This window comes from Mesocricetus auratus, unplaced genomic scaffold (genome assembly GCF_017639785.1).
Source record: "Mesocricetus auratus isolate SY011 unplaced genomic scaffold, BCM_Maur_2.0 Super-Scaffold_100006, whole genome shotgun sequence".
Taxonomy (NCBI): domain Eukaryota; kingdom Metazoa; phylum Chordata; class Mammalia; order Rodentia; family Cricetidae; genus Mesocricetus; species Mesocricetus auratus.
The window spans coordinates 79,339,814-79,364,961 of record NW_024429190.1 but is presented as its reverse complement, the minus strand read 5'-3'; the positions used below and the strand labels follow the sequence as shown (position 1 = coordinate 79,364,961).

At 37.0% G+C, this 25,148-nt stretch overlaps 1 protein-coding gene across 1 annotated transcript in view; it reads left to right on the top strand.

The window, feature by feature from the left end:
• Nucleotides 1-25,148, top strand: part of Cfap20dc (CFAP20 domain containing) — a 244,874-nt gene that overhangs the window by 132,484 nt on the left and 87,242 nt on the right. Inside the window, exons 8-11 of the mRNA XM_040747560.1 lie at nt 13,962-14,098; nt 20,687-20,849; nt 21,932-22,048; nt 23,208-23,330. Coding sequence (XP_040603494.1) covers nt 13,962-14,098; nt 20,687-20,849; nt 21,932-22,048; nt 23,208-23,330 — 540 coding nt within the window. The remainder of the gene's footprint in view (nt 1-13,961; nt 14,099-20,686; nt 20,850-21,931; nt 22,049-23,207; nt 23,331-25,148) is intronic.

Genomic DNA, 25,148 nt, shown 5'->3' with positions numbered 1-25,148 from the left:
GTACAAAAATGTGATACAACTAATGTCCAACTCACAGAGAAACCAAAAGCCCTATCCTTTAAAATAGCTAACTGACAGACCTATCTGGTTTGGGGCAGTGGCCTGTGACTTCAGAGAAGCTACAGGCCCTAGAACAGCTGGGACAGGTACAGCATAATGCTTGACACATTGAAGAATCCACAAGTCCTTGAAATTCTCCTGTATTTGTTATTAAAAAGAAATCTGGGAAATGAAGAATGTTTACAGACCTGAGAGATATCAATAAAGTATTCAGCCAATGGGCTCTCTACAGCCTGGAATGCCCTTGCCTTCTCTGATACCTAAATAATGGTCTATTGTAGTTATTGACGTAAGAGACTGTTTCTTCACTATACTTTTATAAGAAAAAGATAGTAAAAATTTGCCTTCTTGGTGCCAACTACAATAATTCTCAGCCAGTTGAGATATATCAATGGAAGGTCATGCCACAGGGAATGTTAATTAGACCTGTGCCAATATGTTGTACAAAAAAACATTGAAAATAATTTGTGTACACTTTCCACAATTTAAAAATTTGCCATTATATGGATGATATTTTATTAGCTGATTCAAATGTAGAGACATTTTAAAAATGTTTGAGGAAGTAAGAAAGTTTTACTTTGCCGGGGATTACAAATTGTCCCTAAAAATACAGAGAAAAGACCATTAATTACTTAGGATATAAAATAGTTCTATAAACGATTAGACCACAAAAAGTACAGACCAGGAGAGATGGATATCAGACTCTCAATGATCTTCAAACAATGCTAGGAGAGATTCCCCAGCTATAGACCATTGTTAGAATAAAAGAATATGACCTAAAAAAATTTAAAGACCCTAAAAAGAAACAAGGATTTAAATATTCCAAGAATATTATCAGATGAAGCTGAAAAGAAATTGAATTGGGTAGAAAAGAAAATACAAGAAGCACATGTGGATCATGTGTATCCAAAGTTTAACTGCATTCTGGTTATATTGCCCTCTAAAAATTACCCTTCAAATGTTCTCTCAGCCTGGACTCTTGGGGGAAGGGGGATTAGGTGGGGGGCTGGGGACCTGGTGGGGGGAGCTGGGAAGGAGGGGAGGAGGAGGGAGCTGGAATTGACATGTGAAGCAAGCTTGTTTCTAATTTAAAGAAGAACAAAAAAGAAAGTTATAAAATATAAATTGAGAAATGGAAGGAGATGTTCCCATGCCACCAGAAGAAAGAAAACAAACAAGCAAACAAAAAACATTGATACTGTCGAATGTACCATACTAGGGAATCCTACTCAAAGATCAAAGAAATTAGATTTTTTAAAAGCATTTGGAGTGTTAGTCAGAGAACCTGAGAAAAATTCTAAAACTACTATGAAAGCAAAATAAACTTCAATTAACCAAAGAACTTTCAAACAAAAATGACCAGGGCTTGGAGACATCACAATTCTTAGTATCAAGAAATATTACAGGAACATGTTAAGACATCATGGTACATGGTACAAACACCTTGAGTAATGAATACATTAATTCACTAAATAATGACTCATGAATTGAACAATGGAAAGCATAAAGTTCTCAGAAAGTATTTCATAATTTATAACAAACATTTTCATCATAAAGACATAGAACCATGGGTTGGAGAAAGTAAATCCTATTCAGAGCATAGTGCATTGAAAACTGATTGTGAAAGTAAATTAAAACCTCGTCTACATCTTACCATGTAGAAAATCAACTCAAAATTCATCAAACTTAATGTATGACCGATCCTCTGAAGAAACAGGGGAAACATTATGAGGTGCCACATGGGTATGACATGTGTTGGGATATTTTGTTCATTATCTAATAAAGCTTGCTTGAAGATCAGAGTTAAAAAAATACTACTCTTCAAGAATTTTGATGCAGAGGAAAGGTATTATATTGGAATGAGTATTTCTACCACATAAAATAAAACTTAAAAGCATATATGGAAAAGATGTCTGATTTCATTTTAAAACGAAAATTAAGACTTCATCAACGAACAAGAATGGACCCAGCTAAAGTTATAATACCTTTCTTTAACTAATGAGGAGATTTCATCTTTATGGAAAGATAATGAATACTGGCAAAGAACTTGCAATAATTTTGGGGGGAAAGTTAACAACTATTATCTCAAAAATGAGAGAATAAAATTAAGAAACAAACATTTGGATCCTTCCACCAATTGTAAGGAAAATACTAATCTCTGGAGTCCCCACATTCTACACTGATATAAACAAGCAGATAAGACAGGGTATAAATCAAGAGATATAAATAAAATGGTTCAAATACCTTATAACTATGCAAGAGACAGAAATGTATGCTATTTTTGTGATACTAATGGACTTTACAAAAACTCTAAATATAGTGACTGACTCAATATGTAGAGAAAATTGTCTTACACATTTGAAACTGCTGAATTTATTCCTGATGATACAGAAGATACATAATTAACTTTGTTATTTATAAAATTATAAGAAATAATCAGGAATAGGAATCATATGTGTGTGTATATATATACATATATATATAGCACATATAGGTAGGTTATATAGGTAGATTCGTTTATCTTCTTGTGAACTATTTTAACAACTATTAGCTATAGACAACATGCACTGATATAGAATTTTGTATATTTATACTCACGTAAAATTAATTTTGTATTCTGTCTTAGATAATTTATGTATTGTTTCAATTTATGTATTGTTTCAATTTATGTATTGTTTCAATTTATGTATTGTTTCAAACTTAGTATTATAGATGTCTTACTGTGTAGCTTCCTCTTTATGTTTACAATGTTTTAGCACACAAATATAAAGTTATTTTTGTCATTATGTATGTTTCTACATATGCTTAAGATATTTGTATATTGATACAAGGTAAAGATATTTCTGTCATTTTGCACTATATAGTTCTACCTGTGATCAAGATATTTATATGCATTATATAGTTACAATTTTGAGGTCGTTGTCCTTATGCTTCACATCTGTTTAAAGATTGTTTATTTTATGTATGGGAAGCTTCAGTCAGTAAGCAGTATAAGCTTTTGAGAATTACAGGTTATAATCACCCATGCTTCTCTTACCTAGTTATGTTAGTCAGGATCTCTAAATTCTCATAGATGTGCTCAGCATAGATATTTTATCTTCATATACTTCAAAGACCTGACATTTAAAATTTTTAATAATTTAGAAATCCATTGACATGAGAGACAATTGCTCCTGGCAGGAACAAGCTATTCCTGAGAGTATGATGGGCACAGGTAATACTTCATTTGGAGTTCGTTTTCTTCTTGGAAAAACAAGTCTATTTGGCAAAGAACTGCCCTTTTCTTGACTGCTGAGAGTGGATAAGCAGAATATAAACAATGAGACTGCTAATCCTTGCCAAGACTAGGTAGGACAGTCTTTCAAATTTCTTGTTTCTGATAATGATCTGTCAGATACTCTAGGCCATACCCTAAGTTGGTTACCCTGATGTTATTGTGAGACCTTGAATGACTGTCCGGGTATCCAACTGTTTTTGTCATTTCTTGTAGTTGTCCCTCTTGCACTTCCCACTAACCCAAGTAATATTATTTTCCTTCTCAGGTCTTTGATGAGGTTGAAGACTACATAGTCACAGATAATATTCATCTTTTAGCTGGAGCATATTAGGTATAAGACTTATATATGCCATTATCCTTGGCCTGGACATTTACTATGTATTTCTTGCTTAATATTGCTCTTGATGGCTGTAGGTCTAACTTTGTGTGCATTTTTTACCTTTGATTATTGTTCTTTTAAAGTCTGTGAAGAATTGTGCTGGTATTTTCATGGGGATTTCATTGAATCTGTAGGTTGCTTTTGGCAGGATTGCGATTTTTACTACATTGATCCTACCTATCCAAGAGCATGGGAGATCTTTTCATTTTCTGATGTCTTCTTTCATTTCTTTCTTTAAAGACTCAAAGTTCTTACTATACAGGTCTTCTACTCCAAGGTATTTTATGTTGTTTGTGGCAATTGTAAAAGGTGACGTTTCTCTGACTTCTTTCTCAGCCCTTTATCATCTGTATATAGTAGGGCTACTTATTATCTTGAGTTGATCTTGTATCCTTTCACTTTGCTGAAAGTATTTATCAGCTGTAGGAGTTCCCTGGTAGAGTTTTTTGGATCACTTATGTAAACTGTCATATCTTCTGCAAATAGTGAAAGTTTGACCTCTTCCTTTCCAATTTGTATCCCCTTGATCTCCATTTGTTGTCTTATTGCTCTAGCAAGAACAATATTGAAAAAGTATGGAGATAGTAGACAGCCTTGTCTTGTTCCTTATTTTAGTGGAATTGCGTTGAGTTTCTGTCCATTTAATTTGATGTTGGCTGTTTGTTTGCTGTATATAGCTTTTATTATATTTAGGTATGTTCCTGTTATTCCAGATCTCTCCAAGACCTTTATCATGAAGGGGTGTTGGATTTTGTCAAAGTTTTTTTCTGCATTTAGTGAGATGATCATGTGATTTTTGTTTCTCAGCTTGTTTATATGGTGGATTACATTGGTGGATTTTCATATGTTGAATCATCCCTGCATCCCTGGGATGAAACCTACTTGATACTGGTGAATGATTGTTTTGATGTGTTCTTGGATCCGATTTGCCAGTATTTTGTTGAGTATTTTTTCATCAATGTTCATGAGGGATATTGGTCTCAAGTTCTCTTTCTTAGTTGTGTTTTAGTTGTGTCTTTGTGTGGCTTGGGTATCAAGGCTATTGAAGCCTCATACAAAGAGTTTGGCAAAGACACTTCTGCTTCTATTTCATAAAATACTTTGAGAAGAATTGGTATAAGTTGTTCTTTAAATTTCTGGTAGAATTCTGCACTGAGGCCATCTGTCCCTGGGTTTTTTTTTTTGGTTGGGAGACTTTTGATGACTGCTTCTATTTCCATAGGGGTTATAAGGCTATTTAAATTGCTTATCTGTTATTGATTTAATTTTGGAACGTGATAGCTGTCCAGAAAATTGTCCATTTCCTTTAAATTTTCAAATTTTGTGGAATACAGGTTTTCAAAGTATGACCTGATGGTTCTCTGAATTTCCAGTCTATGAGGGAAGTTTGTAGCACTAAGTGCCCACATGAAGAAACTCCAGAATAGTTACACTAGAGTATTAACAGCACAGCTGAAAGCTCTTGAACACAAAGAAGCAAACTCACCCAGGGGGATTAGATGGCTGGAAATAATTGAACTGAGGGCTGAAATCAATAAAGTAGAAACTAGGAAAACAATAGAAAGAATCAATGCAACAAAGAGTTGGTCCTTTGAGAAAATCGATAAGATAGACAAACCTTTGTCCAAACTTACCAAATGGCAGATTGTGAACACGCAAATTAACAAAGTCAGAAACAAAAAGGAGGACATAACAACAGACTCTATGTTTCTCTTTTGAGAATGTGTGAAGCATGTTCCTATAGTGTAGAGGTGACTCCTGTATGTAGGCACCAGCTTTAGACATCTCCATCTTCAATGAATTGTGTAAATGTTATCTTCAGCAGTGACACCCTACTGTCAGTTTTTGGAAAGCAACCTATAGTCTTGGCAACAACCTCGGTTATTTGGGGATTTTTCCATGGAGCCCCTTTAGCCAACAACTCAAGTAGATGTAACATAAACCCAGTACTAGAAGCTTCATTTAATAGCAAGAAATGGTCAGTTGGTACTGTCATCCCCATTATTTCATTTAGATCACTTTCACTTTCGTGTGTGTGTGTGTGTGTGTGTGTGTGTGTGTGTGTGTGTATTAGGTAGTTCCTACTGTATTAGGTTTACATAGTATTCTTCAAACGTCCCTTAAATTTTGTTGCCTCTCCCTGCATTCCCTCCCTTAATCCACCCCCACCTGCTTGATCCACCAATTATAGTCCCCCACCATCCATCCGTAATTACCTATCCTATTTACCTTTCCTAGAGAGATATATCTCTTCCCTCTAGTCCCTTACATTTTACTCAACCTCTATGGATTGTAGCTCGGCTATCATTGACATCATAGCTAATGTCCACATGTAAACGACTATATTCATCTTTCTGAGTATGAGATGCCTCCTCACTTGGGGTGGTTTTTCTACTTCCATCAGTTTGCCTGAAAATTTCATGATGCCATTTTTTAAAAGTAATACTCCATTGTGTAAATGTACAGTTCTTTTTCCATTCTTCTGTGGAGGAGCATCTAAGTGTTTCCAATTTCTGACTATTATGAATATTTTCAGATACATTATCAACATTATCACTAGTGGCTGTTCTCTATATTCATGAGTGTCTCCCTTTAACCTCTACGCTTCTGATTCTGATACATTGTTTTGTTTTACTCTCTGCACATTTATTACTACCTGGTATTTTCTTGTCCGTGTTTATTAGTTATTTTCCCCCAAAACTATAGGGATCCTGGTCTAACAAGATGGCTCAATATGCAAATGTAACATGCTTGCTAACCAGGCCTGTTGACCTGTATTATGTCTCCTGAACTTCACATGGTGGAAGAAGAAAACTGACTCCTACACGTTGTTCTCTGACCTCCACAGGATGCATAGACACACACACACACACACACACACACACACACACACACACACACACACACACCACACAATCAATAGATGGATGGGTGAATGGATGGATGGGTGGATGGATGGATGGATGGATGGATGGATGGGTGGGTGGGTGGATGGATGGATGGATGGGTGATGGATGGATGGATGTTGTAGAGGCACATCACAGGGATCCCACTTATGGTTGTATTCCCTACCACTTAACTTATACTTAGTAACTTAATACTTATGAGGAGCATGGCTAATACTTGTCGACTGAGTGATCAAATGAATGAATAAAATAATGCTTACAAAATGATTTAAATACTATGTTTATTTACCAACAACTCATCGTGGTCATAATCAAAACTAACATTTAATGAGGTGTCACTATTCCAAGCACTGAAACTAAATTTGAAGACTATCCCTCGAAAGCCTGCTGGATTTATGGGAAAATGCCCTAGTTCCAACATAAATCCTGGTTTACATAAACTATGCTCATTATTCAGAATGGAAAGTATCTCCAAGTAAAGCTTAAAATTAGATTTATTCTCCATTTTTCTTCATTAAGCATAAGGAACAAAAACTAGGCTAGTTCTTGCCTTGTGGAGAAAACCAGTATCCTGCACACTGCCTTGTATTTTGCAGAACTGGCCCAGCTTCACACATACCACCTAAGGTCTTACTCCGATTCAGCATGGAAAGATTCAATCTAATTGTAGTTTCAAATACTATTTTATTGCCTTTCAAAAGTGTCATAAACTTTTTGTATTAATGAGGTAAGACTACATACTGGTTTTAATTATTTGCAAAAGTTGAAGTTAGATTGTAATCTCCCAGGGCCTTTCCTGCTTGAGGCATTTACCTATCTGCTTTTCTTTTCATCATCCTTCCATGCCTTGTAGACTGACAGTTCTCCAACTGTCTGAAAACAGCATCGGATAGAATACTTTGCACTGGGCATAGACACTCAAGTTATCTGATTACCCACAAGTTCCTTATGGAATGCCTTACTTGCCAGGCTTTCAGGCCAATTCAGTTTGTCCTCTTAATCTCTCTTCCCAGCTTTTCTCCCTTTGAAACAGGATTTTAAGCCACATGTTAGCTGCTTAGTTTCTCACAGACCTCATTAATCCCCTTGACATGCATTGGATTGTAATAGTCATGAATTTTTGGTACCCATCAATATAACCATTAATCATCCATTTTTGAGATCATAAGTACTTTTGGTTAGAAGATGTAACTGACCCACTGATAAAGGAGGGCAGCATCATGTGTCATTTAAAAGGAAGGTGCAAGTGAATAGGAACTTGGTTTTTGAGCCCCCACTCAGACTGTGAGCTAGATTCTTCTTCTCTGGAGTAAGAGCATCACACATAGAGAAGGACTGAAACTGTAGGTATCTGTGACATCCATCATCCTTTAGATGCCAAAGTATCCCCTTGACCCCAGAGATTGGATACCAACCCCCACTGAGCACAGTTAGAATACTTTATGCTTTTCCTTTATAACCCCTTATTATAATCATAATCATTGAACTGCTTATTAATTTCTTGCTTAAACATCTGTATCTCCCATGAGGTTCTAATAAGCTTATTGAATGAGATAGTGTCGCATCATGTTCTGTGTGTCCCTCAATACCAAACAAATTAAGCACCTAGTCACCACTAAAGAATGAATTAAGAAATGACAGTAAATAGATCTTGTAAGCTTTGGATACTATTCAAGATGGAAGGTACTAGCAATATATTTACTAAGCATCTACTACCTCTAAGACACAACATGAAGTATGGGGCATGTTTAGTTTCATATAATCTTAATAGAAAATGCTATGACTTAAGTATATTGTTATCCCAATTTTATAAATGTAGAAAATAAGACTTAGAAATGTCAGATGCCTTCTCCAAAATAATATTGCCAGACTAGAATCAAGCTTTGCTCATGTTTTATACATGCTGTAGAACAACAGGATGTACTAAACTAAAAATTAACACAAAACTTCGAGGCTGGTTCCATGTATCATTCTTAGTTGATTGTGAAATGGCAGATGAAAACATTAGGTCCCGCCCCTCAGTGCGAAAGCTGAAAGGTGGTTGGTCTGCCTGCTTAAGCTTTGAAAACCTTGGAAGCTTAAACAGCTATAATAATTAGAGTGTTGTATCTTGAGACGAAAAATGTTTATTTGTTCTAAAAGACAATTATAGAGTATACCCTCAGGTTTTACAATCTAAGTACAGAGGCATGCACCCCTCAGTCAAATAGCAAAATAATTAATGATAAATCCCTGGCTTACCCCAAGTTCACTTTCCACAAACTCAAGAAAATGAAATGCCTCAAGCATGATTTTAATCTAATCTTAATATTTAACCTCATTTTATGCAGATTGATATCAGCTTTTCAAATAGCTACTTTTAAAATTCAAAGCGCATGCATTTCTGATTATGGTTTCTTTCTATTAAGAATTTTTTGTTAAAGAAAATTTGTCCCTTTTTATTTTAGATACCAAAATTCTAAATTACTTTGCCTTGTAGGTTTAAATTAGGAACCTATGCTAACAAATATGTAACATAATGTACATCAAAGGGAATTATATGTGACAGTTAATATGATACTAAGCAGTGAATTATTAGGACAAAAAAGGGTTTTCACTACTGGTATGTTCATTGTTGTATCAAGCTTAAAGATATCTTAAATAATGGAGTACTTGTATTCTTTATATTCAAAAATTGATTTTTAAAAAATATTCTTACATTTAAATATACTGTGGTACATTATTCTATAAAATTTCTAAGAATATTATCTAGTGTAACAGGGCAAGATAGTGCAGAGGTTCCCCCATTTTGTATTCTTGCTGAGGCCATTTCAGGTTTAACTAGATTTTGATTTCTTTGCTGGAGAATCCCATGGAAGACTACCCAGCTCTATTCTAGGAACCCAAAGTCAGGATGTCCTAGCTAACTTGTGTTAAACTGTTTGCACAGAACTGCCTCCAGCTAACTGTTTGCCTTAGCTTCTGTTAAAACAATTTGCTTCAATCTGCATACTTCTGGGAATTGCCTCTGCAACTACCAAGCGAGATGCTAGGACATGGTTTCTGCCTTTAAAAGCCCCTTGTGAATACTCAGGGTCACATCTAGACTCCCCTGCTCCAACACTTGGGTGTGGTCCCAGACAGCTGGAATACAAACTTTCATATACAAACTGTGTCTAAGTGGTCCCCTCTGGTGGGCTCTCCATAACACTAGTTTTCCATGATTCAAGATGACATCATTTCAGGTTGGACTATATCTATAGTAATCACTACATGTTCATCATTGAGTAAAAGACTCCTTTAAGAACATGGGTGCACAGAAGAAGTAAATGGGAAAGGGGTGCCACTTTAACTGGGAACAGGCAGGGATATTAATATAAAAGGGAGAAGAAGGGAGAAGAGATAATAACACTAGTGATACTTGAAAAATGCACTGAGGAATGTTATTCTAAAAGCATACTTTAAGACATAGTATGTATCTATCTGTCTCTGTCTCTCTCTGTCTGTGTGTCTTTGTGTCTGTCTGTCTGTCTCTGTGTGTGTGTGTGTGTGTGTGTGTGTGTGTGTGTGTAGATGTCATTCTGCAAATCTGTCTTTTATTGGTTGTTGAATCAAGAACTGTTGGCCAATAGGGAAGCAAGATAGGTGGGAGTAGGAGTCAAGGAGAATTCTGGGAAAGAGAGGCAGAGTCAGACACAATGTAGCCTGCCAGAGGAGTAAGAGACCCAGACCCTTTTCTCTGATAAGAGAAATACTTAGATTAACAAATATGGGTTAGATACTTAAGTCAGAGCTAGCCAGTAAGAAACCAAGCAAACGGCCAACAGCTTCATAATTAATATACTGTCTATAGTGTCTTGTGTGTTATTTGGGGGTTCAGACAGCATGGCAGGGCTCAGGCGACCGGCGGGAAAAAAATAAATTGTGTGTGTGTGTGTGTGTGTGTGTGTGTGTGTGTGTGTGTACAGAGTTCAAATGAAGTTGCAGCACTTGAGATGATAGTACTCGCAACATGAGCCAGAGACTGTCTAACAAGACACCCAGGCCAGGTATGAGAAACCTTCTTTGGAGTCATCTGTTATGGAAGAGTCCAAGAGGGCTCAGACAAGATAGTCTGTTGCCCTTGATTGTCACCTAGAAAGTAAAGGCTGGGCTTATTACTGCAGATGCCACACTCTTTAGACACAGAGACTTGGAGGATTCCAGCTACAACTCACTTGAAAGCTTCCTCTCTAATAAATAGGTCTCACAGTATCAGAAGGTACTATGAAAGCTTTTTATAAAGAAAAGTGATCATTAGTCCTGCCTGGCTGTCAAGCCAATGAAGCATAATGACTAGCCTGACAAGATATCTCCAATAGTAAAGTAGTGATCCATGTTTTAAGGATAAACCATCAGCTTTCTAGTTGCATTTAAGATTCACTCATTAGTGAATTCGTTCCTGATACTGTAAACCTAGTCAGCTACCTAGAAGAGAATACTACTGCCATTTGCCTAAAATAATAGAATACCATGTTATATTCTAACAATACTTATCCTTATACCAAGAGATAAATGGGTCTCTCATTCATCATCAATGAAGGTTATTTTTGTAAGCATTTTCACAACTGGTGAAAATACAGAAAATAAATAACCATGAGGTGCTATCCCAAATTGGTAAATCTGTAACACATCCCCTATACCTAAGGCTCAGGAAAACATTGGGGAACTGGGTGTAGCAAGAGCCACAGGACCAGGTTGCCTTGCTGTTAGACATATGATAAGGAAGTTGCACCCATGGATTTTCAACAATTTTTTTCCATAGAAAAGACCTGTATAATGGCAACAACAGTTGATATGCCAGTATGGATGGGGGAAGTTTCTCTAGGTCCCACCCCTAGATAAAGAGCTATAGGCTCAGTGACTGCTGAGAGGGACAAGCTCCCTGGTGACTTATCTAATCCCAAGTGCCATTCCTAAACACATGCCATACTAAATAGACTCTAGGTTTTGTATGTGTATGCATTTGTACCTGTGTGTTTGTGTGTTATATATGGATGTGTGTATATATGTAACAATAATTGAAGAGATCATGAATTTGAAAAGATACGGCATGAGCCATGGTAGGAGTTGAAGAAGGAAGGAGGTATGGACATATTATGAAAATAGTACTCACGTATAGAAATTCTAAAAAATGAAAAAGTTAAAAGTGTAAGTATAGTTTATCAACTATGTTAATTTTTTTAATATTGTGGCTGGAACTTTGTCAGTGTGGTTGTTAAATTCCCCAACCCCAATCCTTGTTTTACTCTTACATTGCATCCATAATTTTGGTGAAATTAAGGAATTGTTTTCCATTTACCAAATTAGGTTTGGCAGACAAGTATATAGAATATAAAATAAATGATCTTTCTCACAATTTTCACAAAAGAACTTTAGAAGGTTAAAAGGAAACTAAATTTAGATGAAGAGTGTGAGGAGAAACAAAAACAAGGAAATTGTCCTGGTGAGGTATTTTTGAAAAGAAAAATGGGCTCGTAACTGGACAGTCCTCAGGGCAGAGAAGGCTGGACATGAGAGTGCAGATCCTCCATAGGTCCACATATATACCACTCGCCTCTCCGTACACTCCAGTAGCCGTTTCTTCAGGGAAACCAATGTTAGAAGACAACAATTCATCTAAGATGTGGTCTACTTGATCATCAAAAATACAAATGGTATCTGTAATGGATTTTATAAATAGCCTAGAATTTGGTTGTAGTTGTTTTTTTTACTCTTTTCAACCTGAGAAACTATGTTCTGTTGATTCAAATGGACATTTATAAATGGATGGAAACATATAGATGCACACATATTATGATAGTAGGAAGTTTTGCACCTCACCCAACAGGCATGAGATTGTCAGGGTGGCCCTGCTGACATTTACTGCTTCACCACTCAGGCCAACTGTTAGCTTTCACATCCTCCTTATTGATATGCACATAAAACATCAGGTGGGCCTTTTTTTTAAAAATTCTAATCATAATTAGAACTGACTGATTTTTTTAATTCACTTTCCCTTTGACTCAGTATGATGAATTCATTTTCCTTAGCAAAAAGGAATTAGATGCCTACTCTATGTCAAGATGTCAAAAGCAGGCCATCACTGACTCCACAGCAACTGGAGCACACATTACCGGGAATGCTATAGAGATGTGGACAGGTAAATTTCCAACCTGAGTAACACGCAGCGAAAGACCGAAGAGGCAATGACTAAGACATGAAGACAAAGAGGAAGGACGTGCCTCCTTATGCTAGGGATAGCATGCAGCAATGCCTTGGGAAGAATTGAGAAAGCCAGAGTGTGGAAAGAGTAGGAAATGTCAAGGCACGTGTTTACAGGTGATAAGGGCTGAGAGCAACTGGGAAGCCATTGAGGAATCTATGTGAAATAATGTAAAGGAGACAATACACTTGCCTTTCTGAAAGACCTCAGGCTGCATTTTGGAGAAAGGGTGATATGAAGGCTTGAACAGTCACAAGAGAACCTAGGGTGATTGTATACTCACCATTATTTGAGAAGTAATATGTACATATTTTAAAAAGATAATAGTGTTTTTCTTTTTAGAGAAATAACTTAAATAAAATTATTTTAAGAGAATACCAAAATATGTATTATTTTCTTTTTAGGTCAGCAATTTAAATAAAATTATTCACCACAAATACTGAATTGTGCTTTCTCAAGCATTTTCCTAGAGATTCTCAGTCACACAACTGGCAAATACACTGTTTGATCTTTGGCAGTCTGGTGGTATGTGATTCAAAACATTGTTCACAGAGCAGTGGGAATGAAATAGACAGTCTTAAAGTAACTTGTATATTTTAAGAATAACAAGTATAGGATGCCTGACCAAAAGGAACGGCCCAGGTAAGGATGGAGGCAGGGAAGGGCAGGCAAGTTCAGAGAGTTAGTAGGGACCAAACCCCCTGGAAGGATAAGCTGGGGTCTCATGGGGAGCCTTAAAATGCTAAAAATATTCTACATTTGTTGGGCAACCGGGCAACCCTGAATGTTTTAAGCAGAAAATGAACAAACGAGTCACTTCTACGGTGGCAGGTTGTTCCCTTCACTTTTTCTTCTTGGCACACACCTGATTTACTTCTTCAAGCCTTCTCTGCAGGACTTCATGGCTGTGTTTGATAAGTGGAATCTAAGAAGTACCAGCTCTCTAACAGCTTATAACCCTCTGTTCTCGGGCCTTATCAGAAAAATAAGAGTAACACTATTTCATTTTGAATAGGAGTTGATTCAAACCCTATGACATCTGAACTGCACTTTGAGAAGTATGGTAACATGATGTTTACTTCACCCATTAATAGATTGACTTTCTCTAACAAACAGACCAGTTCATCAACAGAGGGGGAGGCAGCATCCGGAACAATAGAAGTCAAGATGTCTGCCATATTGCCTTTGGATCCAGGGTCCTTGGACCACCACCACTCTCTGGCAGACGGAATAACCTGAGGCTCTCCAGTGAGGTGGGTGAAAGGTTTCAAGAACTTACTCAAGCAAAGGCAGGGGTTAGTGACATGTGGGCTATTGTAAGGAAAGAAAGAGCTGACTGTATGCTTAAAACAGACTTACATAAATTTACAACAGGAAGTTTAGATCTTAAAAGACTTCAAAATTGTTTCTGTTCTGTCATGTCAACATAATTAAAAATTTTGAATAGTCTTTTTATTAAACATGTTGCTTATAAGCAAATATCTATAAATGTATTTTACCTTCTCTGTCAAAAGAAATGTTGGATGTAGACTAGTACCCATACCAGGTACAGATTCCCAATGGTCTGCTTTTTACTTATTTTTTATTTAAATTAGAAACAATCTTATATATCAATCCCACTTCCATCTCCCTCCCATCCTCCCATGTTCCCCACAGACCCCCATCCCTTCGCTCTTCTGTTCCATAGAAAGGATGAGTCTTCCATGGGAGATCACCAAAATCTGTCACATCATTTGGGGCAGGGCCTAGGCCCTCCCCTGTGTATTAGGCTGAGAGAGTATCCCTTCATGGGAGAATGGACCCCCAATGTCCAGGGATAGATACTATTCACTATCAGAGGCTCCATAGACTACCCAGGCCTCCTAACTGTCACCCACATTCGGGGAGTCTGGTTCGGTCCTACACTGGTTCTCCAGCTGTCTGGCTGGGGTCCATGAGCTCCGCCTTGTTCCGGTCAGCTGTTTCTGTGGATTTCCCCAGTCTGTTCATAACTCCTCCATCTCTGCAACTGGATTCCAGGAATTGAGCTCAGTGCTTAGCTGTGGGTCTCTGCTTCTGCTTCTAGCAGCTACTAGTTAAAGGCTCTATGATGGCATAAAAGGTAGTCATCACTCTCATTATAGGGAAAGAGCATTTAGGATAGTGCCTTCACTGTTGCTTAGAATCTTAGTTGGGTCATCCTTGTATATCTCAAATATTTTCCAAGTCAGATTTCTCTTTAAATCTATAAGGGCTCCCTCTATTGAGGTGTCTCTTTCTTGCTCTCCACTATTCTTCCCCTGACTCAATCTTTCTGGGTCCACATGTCTTCTTCCTGCCTCTACTTCTTCCCTTCTCTTTCTCCTAACTCTGTCTCCCCTCCTCCCAAGCTCTCAATTTGGTCAGGAGATCCTGTCCCTTTCCCCTTCTCCAGGGTACCCAGTATGTCTTTCTTAGTGTCCTCTTTGATTCCTAGCTTCTCTGGAAGTGTGGATTGTAGGCTATTAATTCTTTGATCTATGTCTAATATCCATATATGAATGAGTACATACCATGTTTGTCTTTTTGTGACTAGGTTACCTCAATCAGAATGGTTTCTTCTAGTTCCATCCATTTGTCTGCGAATTTCAAGATTCCATTGTTTTTTTTTTCTGCCGAGTAATACTCCATTATATAAATGTACCATATTTTCTTTATCCATTCTTCAGTTGAGGGGCACCTAGGTAGCTTCCAGATTCTGGCTAGTACAAATGCTGCTATGAAAATAGTTGAACGAATATCCTTTTCGTAGGAATGTTCATCCTATGGGTATTTGCCTAAGAGTGGAATTGCTGGATCTTGTGGTGGACTGATTCCCATGTTCCTGAGGAACTGCCATACTGATTTCCAAAGTAGCTGTACAAATTTGCACTCCCACCAGCAGTGGAGAGTGTTCCCATTTCTCCACATCCTCTCCAGCATGAACAGTCTTGGGTGTTTTTTACTTTAGCCATTCTGACAGGTAAAAGATGACATCTCAGAGTTGTTTTGATTTGCATTTCCCTATTGGCTAAGGATGTTGAGTACTTTCCTATGTGTCTTTCAGCCATTGTAGATTCCTCTACTGATAATTCTCTATTTAGTTCTATAACCCAATTTTTAATTGGATTGTTGGTGTTTTGGTAACTAACTTCTTGAGTTCTTTGTACATTTTGGAAATAAGCCCTCTGTCAGATGTGGTGGTGAAGATCTTTTCCCATTCTGTAGGCTACCATTTTGTCCTGTTGACTGTATCCTTTGCCTTACAGAAGCATCTCAGTTTCCGGAGTTCCTATTTATTAATTGTCAATCTCAGTGTCTGTGCTACTGGTGTTATGTTCAGGAAGCAGTCTCTTGTACCAATTTGTTCCAGGGTACCACCTAGTTTCTCTTCTAAGAGATTCATTGTGGCTGGATTTATGTTGAGGTCTTTGATCCATTTGGACTTAAGATTTGTGCATGACAATAGATAAGGATCTATCTGTAGTCTTTTATATGTCAGCATTCAATTATGTGAGCACCAATTGTTGAAGATGCTTTCTTTTTTCCATTGTATAATTTTAGCTTCTTTATCAAAAATCATGTATTTGTAGGTGTGTAAGTTAATATTGGGGTTTTCAATTTGATTCCATTGGTCTGCCTGATTATTTTTGTGCCAATACCAAGCTGTTTTCAGGACTATAGCTCTATAATAGAGTTTGATGAAGGCATCACTATCCCTCAGGAAGTTCCATTATTGTACAGGGTTGTTTTGGCTGACCTGGGTCTTTTGTTTTTTCCATATAAAGATGATTATTATTCTTTCAAGGTCTGTGAAGAATTGTGTGGTATTTTGATGGGGATTGCATTGAACCTGTAGATTGCTTTTGGCAGTGTTGCAGTTTTTACTATGTTGATCCTACCTTCCAAGAGCATGGGAGATATTTCCATTGTCTGGCATCTTCTTTAATTTCTTTGTCTTTGTGTGACTTGGGTACCAGGTAATTATACATACCATCTTTAAAAGAGTTTGGCAATGACCCTTCTGCATCTATTGTGTAGAATTCTGCAGTGAACCATCTGTCCCTGGGCTTTTTTTTTTTTGGTTGGGAGTCCTTTGATAATTGCTTCTATGTCATTAGGGGTTATAGGTCTATTTAAATTTCTTATATGTTCTTGATTTAATTTTGGTAAGTGGTATCTATCCAGAAAATTGTCCCTTTCCTTTAAATGTTTGAATTTTGTGGAGTACAGGTTTTCCAAGTATGACCTGATGATTCTCTGGATTTCCTCAGTGTCTCTTGATATGTCCTCCTTTTCATTTATGATTTTGTTAATTTGCATGTTCTCTCTCTGACTTTTGATTAGTTTGGATAAAGGTTTGTCTATCTTATTGATTTGATTTTTTTTTTTTTGGATTTCCTAGGTGTCTGTTGGTATGCCCCTCTTTTCATCTCTAATTTTGTGAATTAGGATATTCTCTCTCTCTGCCTTTTAGATATGAATTTGTTTATCTAGTTTTCTCAAAGAACCGACTCTTTGTATTTTTATTCTTTGTATTGTTTTCTTTGTTTCTACTTTATTGATTTCAGCCCTTACATTGATTATGTCCTGGCCTCTACTCCTCTGGGGTGAGTTTGCTTCTTTTTGTTCTAGAGCTTTCAGTTGTGCTGTTAATTGTCTAGTGTGACTGTTCTCCAGTTTTTTCATGTGGCCACTTAATGCTATGAAATTTCCTCTTAGCACTGATATCAAAGTGTTTCATAAGTTTGTGTATGTTTTGTGTTCATTCTCATTGAATTGTAGGCAGACTTTCATTTCTTTTTTTATTTCTTCCTTGACCCAGGAATAGTGCAATTGTTGCATTGTTCAATTTCCATGAGTTTGTAGGGTTTCGGGAGTTTGAGTTGTTATTGAATTTGAAGTTTAAAGCATGGTGATCCCATAAGATACTAGGGATTATTCTAATTTTTTGTACCTGTTAAGGTTTGCAATGTTGCTGAGAGTGTGCTTGGCTTAACTCCTGTTATTTCTTTGGTTCTTTGTTAAGTTTCTGTCTGATAGTCCTGTCTAGTGGTGAGAGTGTGGTGTTGAAGTCTCCTACTGTAAGTGTGTTGGGTTTAATGTGTAATTTCAGTTTAAATAATGTTTCTTTTATGAATGTGGTTGCCTTTGTATTGGGGGCATAGATGTTCATAAATGAGACTTCATTTTGATGGATTTTTCCTGTGTTGAATATGAAATGACCTTCTTCATTTCTTTTGATTGATTTTAGTTTGAAGTCTAATTTGTTAGATATTAGGATTATTGCACCTGTTTGTTTCTTGGGTCCATTTATTGGAAAATCTTTTCTTAACCTTTTACTCTGAGGTAATGTCAGTCTTTAAAGTTGAGGTGTATTTCTTGTATGCAGCAGAAGGATGGATTCTGTCTCTGTATCCATTCTATTAGCTTGTGTCTTTTTGTAGGTGAGTTAAGACCATTGATATATAGGGAAATTAATGACCAATGATTGTTAATTCTTGTTTGTTTGGGTTTTTTTTTGCTATTGTTGGTATTGTGTGTGGATTTTGCCCTTTTCTTCTTTTGGCTTCTGGTAAAATGGATTATCTATTGTCTGTGTTTTTGTCAGTGTAGTTAGCTTCCTTGGGTTGGAGTTTTTCTTAAAGAACTTTCTGTAGGACTGGATTAGTAGATATGCATTGTTTAAATCTGGTTTTGTTATGAAATATCTTGTTTTCTCAATCTATAGTGATTGAAAGCTTTGCTGGGTATAGTAATCTGGGCTGGCATCCGTTGTATCTTAGTGTTGGTAGAATACCTATCCAGGACCTTCTGATTTTCAGCGTTTCCATGGAGAAGTCAGGTGTAATTCTAGCTTTATATGTTACTTGGCCTTTTTCCTTTGCTCCTCTTAATATTCTTTCTTTATTCTGTATGTTTTGTGTTTTGATTAATATGTGGTTGTTGGCTTTACGGATGCTGTAACGATACGCGACACACACTTACGGAAAGTGAAACTAAGTATTTTATGTAGAAAATTACTCACAAGATGCCAAACCCCGAGAAGCCCAGCAGATCTCAGCTAGCGACTGGACCGGAAGCCGAACTCCAGGAAAAGAGAGCGAGACTTCCTGTGCGCTGTCTTTTATGCCTTCCCCGTAACGCCCCCTAGCCATGCCCAAAAGTGGGCTTGGCTAGTGACGTAGTTCCGCCTACGTATGTATACGTCTTCACGTCCAGCCGTATACGTCTTTAGTCCTGCCTAAAGTGGGTGTGGTTAGCGGTGTGGTAAACCGCCCTTTTATTACCTCATCTGTATGCGCCTCTAGTAAGTCACATGTTTAATGGCGGCATAGACTTAGTAAGTCACATGTTTAATGGCGGCATCAGACTTCCTCCTACATGTGGTGAGGTGACTTTTTTGTGGTCTACTATATTTGGTGTTCTGTAAGCTTTTGTACTTCCATTGGCATGTCTTTCTTTAGGTTGGAAATGTTTTCTTTTATGATTTTGTTGAATATGTTTTCTGCACCTTTGAGGTGGGTTTTTTCACCTTCTTCTATACCTATTATTCTTAGATTTTGCCTTTTCATGGTGTCCCATATTTCCTGGATATTTTATGTTAGGGAACGGTTGGACTTGAGATTTTATTTGGTGGATGAATCTTTTTCTCCTATTGTGTCTTCAACACCTAAAATTCTCTCTTCCATCTCTTTTATTCTGTTGGTTATGCTTGTATCTGTAGTACTTGATCATTTACCTATAGCTTTTCTATTTCCAGCAATCCCCTAGACTGTTTTTTTTATTGTCTCTATTTCAGCTTTCAAGCCTTGAACTGTTTGAATTGTTTTCTTTGCTTGTTTGGTTGTTTTTTCTTGGCTTTCCTTGTTTTCTCTAAGAGATTTGTTTATTTCTTACATTTTTGGTGTGTTTGTTCCTCCATTTCTTGAATTTTTGTTTGTTTTTTTTTCTATTTCTTTAAGGGATTTTTTTTCATTTCCTCTTTGAGGGTCTCTATCATCTTCATAAAGTTCTTCTTAAGGACCTTCTCTTCTTCTTCATCTGTGTTGGGATGCTCATGTCATGCTGTTATAGGATCTCTAGACTCTGGTGGCATTATATTGGTCTTTCTGTTGTTGAATGTGTTCTTATACCATCATGATCCTATATCTTCTTCCAGTGGGTGCAGGTGGGGTCTCTCCTTCTCCTGGTGGGTATGGGTCAAGGTTCTCTTCTGGTGGGTGCAAGCAAGTCTAATACTCCAATGGCTCTCCTCTTCCCCTGGGTAGTGGTGATGTAGGCAGACTCTGGATTGCTTGGTATACGGGAATGGGTTCACCCATGTGCAGCTCCAGGCCAGGAGAGCCCAAGAAGGGCAAGTGTAGGACTGGCTGGAACAGGCCCACGCTCACCCTTCCCTGTGGTTGGAGGTGGAACTAGCATCAGGATGTAGGTAGCTCTGGATGACTTTGGTCGCTGGGATGGGTTCACCAGTGGGCAGTGCCCAGGCCAGGAGAGTCCGAGAAGACCAAGTGGAAAACGGGCTCCTTTTTATTTTTAACTTCCTTAAATCTTTGTCTTCCTTGGTGATTCTTACTCATCTATTTGTTGCAGGCAGGCATAGCTCATCAGACATTTTAATTTTTGTGACTTGAAGACCTGCTTGCCTGCTATTCCATTTCATGTTCTTTTTCTCTTTCCACTTCTAGTTTTCTTTGGTTTCCCTTCCTATTACTTTTTAGGTGCAGTTAATCTGGCTTTGTCTCACTTACTTTTCCAAGACTTTTCCTATATGGACTCTATAGAGATTAAATTTAATTGCTTTATTTTTAAACATGCATATCAATTCCTTTTCCTTATAGACAGTAAGATCTGTTGGGTACAAAAATAGCCAATTGTGCCAGCAGCCTTCAATAGAGAAGCATGTTAACACCGCACAAGTGTCAGCCTTGCTGATACCTGAGTCTGAGCAGCAAGCAGAGAAAGGAAATATTCACCAAGTGAAAAAGATCATGCCTGGTAAGAATCATCTAGAAAGTAAGAGTCAGTGGAAAATAGTGAGAGGTGTTCTTATTGAGATAATCAAACAGTATTCAAGACAGGGATAAATGCAGAAAAGGACCGTTCAACATTGAATCAGGTGGTGTGTGTTGAAATACTTACATGCATATTTGTCTGCTCTGTTATTTTGTTTATTCTATTATTTCAAATAATAGTCCTGGTTTTTATTTCTGATAAAGATGCCAAAGTAAAATAGTATCTCATTATCATTTTATTTTGGAAATTCTGTTTTAAGTTTTCTTGGTATAATTTCAGTTTCTGTTTGTAGAAACTTTATTTTCTGTGCTCTTCATTTTCTCTCACTGATGTAAAAAACGACCCTGTAGAAAGCCTTTTGTCCCATTTCAGATTGAGAGCACAAGTCCAGCAGAGAAGCAAAGTGATTTGTAGCTTGTATTTATTAGGAAAACAGAGAGCAGAACCCAACTCTGAATTGTTTTCTAACTTTCTGCCCTTCTTGTTCTGAATAAGAAAAGGGAGAATTAATTTTACTTGAGTTAAAAATGCATGCTGACCACTAAGAATAATATGGTCCATGGGGATAACAGATGCATAGAAACATAAGTAACATAGCTATGTAGTCCTGGTTTTGCCAGTGATTGTCTGTGAAGCCTAGTTTAAACTTCTTCACCCTTCGAACCTCAGGTATCAAATTATACTTTAGAATCCTTCTCCAGTTTTGATCTCCGCTCACCATGCATCTTTAGAAAACTCCTTATTCTGCTACACTTCCTCTTTATAAGAAAAGGATCTTTCTGTCAATTTCATGTTTTATACTTTTAAATATAGCATGTTGTATGAATAACATCAACCGTACTTCTTATAGCACTCTATTCTTTGGATTAAATTCATTACTCATATAGAAATTCCAGTGTTGAAATAGGAATTAACACCTATTTTCTGTAAAGGACTGAGTGTCTTTTATATGGCCTCAAATTACATCAAAATGAATATTCTAATTATAGTGATTAAATGTATTTACTGCATTATTTGAATGAATATAGTACTTTCTGTTCTGGCTTTTGTTCTCTGGTATAGAAATTTACCAACCTGTCTGCCTATTCTGTACCCACATCCCCCTCAACAACCATCAGCAGGTCAGAGCAACAACAGGAGAGCTCCCTTGAAGAGCGCCAGTGGAGAAAAGAAAGAGGCACACTGTGGTATGACACCATGCAATCCTATCTCAGAGCTGTGTATTATTCAAGGCAGTGGGATCTCTCTGCAGGTTGTGCATTTCAAATGATTATGAGCCAATTCATTTAAAATATAAATGTCTGTTCTGTGGGGATTATGGTAATCAAATTTTCTGCAAAAGTATTCCTCTAGAGTCTGTCCTAACAGAGACAAGATAGATTCAATAGACAGGAACTCAAAAATGCAGGAACCCCTCCCTTTACTCAGGGCTGAAGAAAGCTTAAATTACTGCTTCTGTTGTTCCTAAAAGAGACCCAAAAGTAATAGAGGAAATTTCTGCCTCAAGTCTTTACCCAAATCAAACCTTATTATCATTCTTCAGATTTAATTTATATTTTCTTTTAAAGTAGGCTCTTTCAGAACTCGTATTATACTGCTGTGCCTCCCTTTGGAGTCTCTGCATATGATATGATGCATTTTCAAACATAAACATTTCCACACTTAAGCATTAGATTAATGTAAGTGAGTGCTGTAGCTATCCCTTTAAAGATGGGATTTGAGGCATGTTTATGTAGATTTTACAATGTTTATATTAGTCTATTCCTTTAAAGAAGGAATTTGAGGCTTGTTTATGTAGATTATATATGATATATATATATATATATATGTCTATTTTGAATCAAACCCAAGTTTGTAGGAAATAAATCTGTTAGCACAATTTCCCAAAATGCTAAGATTCAGTCTTCCAAGTCTTGTGTTGTTCTTATCAAGGCTGGGTAGAAAAAGTACTTCTGCAGTAACACCCACATCCATTTTCTGAGGGAGATGAAGGAAAGGGCTTGCATTAAAAAAATTACAATTTAATTCTGTTATGGAATCCAAGAAAAAATATAGAACACCTTTAAAATTATGTGAGTTTGGGAATTCTTTTTATTATATACTGTAAAATTTAAATCTAAAATGTCCTTGTGTAGATACCAAAGCCTTTTAAGGTAAAGCTCTACAAAATGCAACAGAGATCATCTTAAAACATTCAACTATTTTAACAAAATGTACAGGAACCATCATAATACTTCTCATTTCCTTTTAAATAATTAAATGAAAAAATACAAAATCAATACCTTCAAAACAACTTTTTACAAATATCAATAAAGTAATACAGTGGAAATATCTCTTCCAATAAAGGTAGTGCCTCAGGAAATAACTGGAATGAAGAGGAAGTAGTCGCCACCCTCAACAGCATCCCGCAGCCATGGACAGAGCCAGTGACCTCCAGCACTCCAGAACCACAGGCTCCTCACCAGCCAGGTTAGCACCCTTAGTTGTCACCAAATTTTACTGGAAATTTTGAGAAGTCCTACCACTGTTGTCACCTGTTACCAGGAAAATTAGGGTACCCTGTTGAGGTTGATAGATTTTATTAATAAAAGTATTTAAGAATGAACACAAATGGAAAGAAAGTTGGAGACAGTTTTCCTAGGCTTTGAAAGAAAAACCCCAAGGAAGACAAGCTGTAACCCTCAGCAGCCCCTCGGTGGAGAGGGATAGAAAAGAGAAGGAGAATGGCCTCGATGTTTGAGTTAAGACGCCTTGGAGTTTGAGTAATTGGTAGACAAGTGGCCTCATAGTGCTAGGGAATAGGAATTCTGGAAAGGAAAAGTGCAGTCTCTAATTAAATGGTGAATTATTCCACCTCTGTCTTTGTCATGGCTTAAGGTGGACTCACCTCTCTAGGGGGTGGGAGGTCCTTCCTTCCTGAGAGCTGATCCCTTAGCCAGATGACTGCCCTGCACATATGGCTTACTTCTTTTATATTTTGGGTGGCTTGGAATGCCAGGCCTCCAACCAGGCCAGGGAAATAGCCTTCCTTAATTTGTCTCCACTGAATTCTTCCTTTAAGCTACTGTAACCCAAATATTTCAAACTCAGTCATTTCAAAAGAGGATACAATCATTTGCTAAAATTCGTCATATCTTGTGGATCTCCCTTTTCATTTTCAATTTAATATCAGACATTAATGGATAAAAGAGTATTTTAATAGCCCAGTTGTCCCATTTAAAATAAAAATTTAAAACGTTGAAGCCTTGCCCTAACACGGAGCCCTCTTCCAAGCCCATGGTGTTGTATTCCCATCACTGAGCCCATCAACATAGCTTGCCTACCAGGTGTTTGCCACTTTTACAAAGGCAAATTGTTTTTGAGCAAGGGAAAAAGGAAAGTAAATGAAAATTGTTTGTAGTTTGTCAGTCTTATTTATGCAGTGTTGAAACCTTCATTAAAATGTTAGGCGCAATTAGTGTCTCTAGCATAAATCTGACTGTGTAGAAAAACTAATTAGATGTTTAGGTGATCATTCTTGCATTTATCTTGTTTGCTGAAATATTGTGATTACACAGTAATTTACATAGTTTTCTAAGAAAACATACCAAATTATTCATTACAATTGATATGGAAATACTTGAGGTAAGAGTGCAATCTCTGGTAAGCTGGTGGCAGGGAGGTATTTGGTATACCTTGGTGTCAAACACCCTCTTACTTCGACTTTTTGGCAGTTAATAATGTTTTTCAAGTAGGTCATGAGAAACTGTCTAACTGAATAGTGAAGATTCCCAGAATCCTTTCTGTTCCTTTGCTTTATGTATCCATGTTCATAACAAAGCAATTGGCTTTTATAATCACTTTCAGCCTTTAGGTTTTGCCCATGAAAGTTGTATAAAACGCCAGGTATATATGTATATAAAACAGGCATATAAATCAAACATCTGTGATAATAAAATTTTAAGAAGCAAATTATTTTCTAATAATTGCTCAATATGTTTGTAGAAATGTATCTATAATTTTACCATTTATTAGACTGGAAGGGAAATTCAAATACTATTGAGATGGATGGTGGACAGATATGTGATTTAAGACTAAGAGTGTCATCAACCTTTTTCAGGGCTGATTGATACTTTTGTATTTATAATTGTCAATGCTGAAAATGCTATTTCACATAAACACATGATACATATATGGAGAACAGACAAAGGGCTGAACAAATTTAGGACAACATGGTCCTTATTTGGGAGGAACCCTGCAAAAGGGTTCCTGAGTGTAAGACTCAGATCCTGTGTACAGAGTGTGTGG